Source organism: Sinocyclocheilus grahami, unplaced genomic scaffold, assembly GCF_001515645.1.
Source record: "Sinocyclocheilus grahami isolate Dianchi unplaced genomic scaffold, SAMN03320097.WGS_v1.1 scaffold598.1, whole genome shotgun sequence".
NCBI lineage: Eukaryota > Metazoa > Chordata > Actinopteri > Cypriniformes > Cyprinidae > Sinocyclocheilus > Sinocyclocheilus grahami.
In genome coordinates this window covers 518963-522073 of record NW_015505777.1, presented here as the reverse complement: position 1 = coordinate 522073, position 3111 = coordinate 518963, and the positions used below count along the sequence as shown (strand labels likewise).

General features: G+C 39.0%; 1 protein-coding gene across 1 annotated transcript in view; it reads left to right on the top strand.

Moving 5' to 3' along the window:
* Nucleotides 1–3111, top strand: part of LOC107557316 (receptor tyrosine-protein kinase erbB-4-like) — a 141575-nt gene that overhangs the window by 116220 nt on the left and 22244 nt on the right. The window contains exon 20 of the mRNA XM_016240702.1: nt 34–141. Within this exon, the coding sequence (XP_016096188.1) occupies nt 34–141 (108 nt within the window). The remainder of the gene's footprint in view (nt 1–33; nt 142–3111) is intronic.

Genomic DNA, 3111 nt, shown 5'->3' with positions numbered 1-3111 from the left:
CTTTTGGGGGTCTGCTTGAGTCCCACTATTCAGCTGGTAACTCAGCTCATGCCCCACGGCTGCTTGCTGGACTACGTACATGAACACCAGGAGAACATCGGCTCCCAGCTGCTGCTCAACTGGTGTGTGCAGATTGCAAAGGTAAGCAGAATTTCACATGTTTGTGGTATCAGTTAGACAGCATCCCTATATATACTTTGTATGCAGCCTTATCTTTTGACTGTTTAAATGTTTTGGTATGTACACGTATTTCAGAAGGGAATCGTTTACCAAGAAATTAAACTACTGTTATTATCTATTCTGCTTTTGTTCTAAACGTTGATTATGTGGTGCACAAAAAAGTTTAGTAGAATAGTCAGTCTGATGATTTCCAGATCATAAATGGATAGTGACCAATACCTAACAAGCTCCAATATTCTGTTTGGCTGTGCATTAAAACTGTTTATCTGATTATTTCTGATTTAAAGTAGGCAGAATGCTAGATCTAACAAGCCACAACTGATGAAAATAACCATAATTTTTACCTTTTATGGTCAAATTGCACTGTAAACATCAGTGGCAGCAGTTGTTTAATACTCACCTAGCTGTGGAACCTAACAAGCTCCAATATTCTGTTTGGCTGTGCATTAAAACTGTTTATCTGATTATTTCTGATTTAAAGTAGGCAGAATGCTAGATCTAACAAGCCACAACTGATGAAAATAACCATAATTTTTACCTTTTATGGTCAAATTGCACTGTAAACATCAGTGGCAGCAGTTGTTTAATACTCACCTAGCTGTGGACTCTCAATTACTTATATGATTCATGCAGTATATTCCATCTTCTGAAATCATTTGATAGATTTTTGTGAGGAAAAATTAAGTTGTTTTTCACTGAAAATCTTACCTTTCACTGGAAAACTCAAATATGATTCTTGCCTGTGTGCATTAAAATGTTATTGACTTCAAACATCATTGGTTCTTGTCAAATGGCTATCAAATATTTGGAATTAAACTAAAACATCTTATTAAAATTAGATTTGAGTAAGATCTCCTATGGCAAAATGGATTTTCATGGAATAACATGATATTCCTGTCTTCCATGGCTTCACATGCACTTCACCTTTGGCTATTTCTAAATGTTCCCATCCTCCGTCTTCCAGTAATTAGATAAACAGATTTTTTTGTCCAAACTCTTGCTATTGCTTAGTCCGATGCTGTCATTTCAGATCATTTAAACAAACAGGTTTAACACCACAGTGTTTTCCAGGTAACATTCACCTTTGAATGGTTTACTTACATTTGTACTTCACATTATGCAGCAATGGGGGACAGTATAAACACACACACACTTCTGCTTGTATTTTCCTTTATTCACTTAGACCATGTTGATAAATTAAAAAAGAACATAGTATACAAATTATTTTGTTGGTGTACTGCTTAATCTTGTAATAAAGGGCATGCTGGGTAAATGAAGGCAACATGCATTTTAAAGGCTTCCATCAGTCTTCATTTCAGCTTGGAATTGAAAAACTAACCATCTGTGTCTTTTGAAGTGAGCCATTGAAAACTTTATAGCTGCATTTATTTTTTGTTCTTTCTTTTTGCAAATCCTGAAGGAACATTGGATGAAAAATTCCCTTAAAATATAATATATTTATATTTATATTTATATTTATTTATATATATATATATATATATATACATATATGTATATTTATATACACACAAATTAGCCATTACATAATAATTACACCAAATAGTGCCGCAGGTGCAGTTCACAGAGCAGTATATATACCACCCTAGGACCGGCTTTCAGCCAGTAGAGAGTTTGGTGTCAGAAAGGGAAAACCTGTCGATTTATCAGTGTTTGAAAAAGGAGAAATTATGATGGCATGGCACCTCGGAACTTCGGTCTCAGAAACAACACACCTTGTAGGTTGTTCATGTGCCGCTGTAGTATGTATCAAAAGTGTTACATGGATGGCCAAACGACGAACCGTCATCCAGCCGTGTGTCGTCCACAGCTCAATGATGCCTGAGTGGAATGGAGACTATCACGCATTGTTCACAGCGAATGCAGGGCCACAGTGCAACAAATCATCATCAGCTACAGCAGTGGTGACCAGGACAATGTGTCACAGCACACAATTATTCGCAGCCTTCTGCGTATGGGCCTGCATACCCGACGACCCAGCCAGATCCCCATGCTATCTGCACACCACCAATAACTCATGAAATGGGCCCAAGATCATTGAAATTGGATCCTGGATGATTGGAAGAAAGTGGCCTGGTCTGACAAATCAAGATTCCTGGTGCATCACGTCGACGGCCGAGCACGAATACTTTGTTTACCAACAGAGGCTTTGGCACCTGGGTGCAATGTTGGGTGGACACAGGCCGGCGGTGTTACACTTTAGTCCCCGTTATCTCAATAGCACAATCCCTTACAGCTTTCAGGTATCTGAACATTGTTGTGGACCAAGTGCACCCATTCATGCCAACTGTGTTCCCAGCTGGTGATGATCATTACCGACAGGATACTGCATCATGCCACACTGCCAGAAATGTCAAGGAGTGGTTCGAGGAAGATGATGGCGAATTTCTGTTAATGCCTGGAACTCCAAAGTCACCCAATCAAACATTTGTTTTTCGACTTGGAATCAACTACATCACCACCACCCTGCAATGTACGGGACCTGCTGTTAACATTATGGTACCAGATACCCCAGGAGACCTATCTCAACCTTGTCATTATATATATATATATATATATATATAATTCATTTATTTAGCTGGAGAGGTCATGGGGATTCCGTGTGTCCTTGTTCAATTTCACTGCATTCCCGTTTAAGTTACCTCTGTTCCACCACCATTTAATCTGTCTGTTGTAAATGGATTGGCTGGATTCAAGAGATGGTGCTGTTTTTTTGTAACTCAGAGCTTTGAACTTTGGCTTAATGGCACCTATTAATCAGGTTGTAGGTTGAGCAAACCACTAGATAACCTTGCCCTGGAATTCTGCTGGTGACACAGATCTGCTGTAGAGGTTTTCCCGGTCACACTGTGAAAATGTTAAAATGCTGTTACCAGCCAAATTCTCATTGAGCTACCAAACTGTTCCTGCACA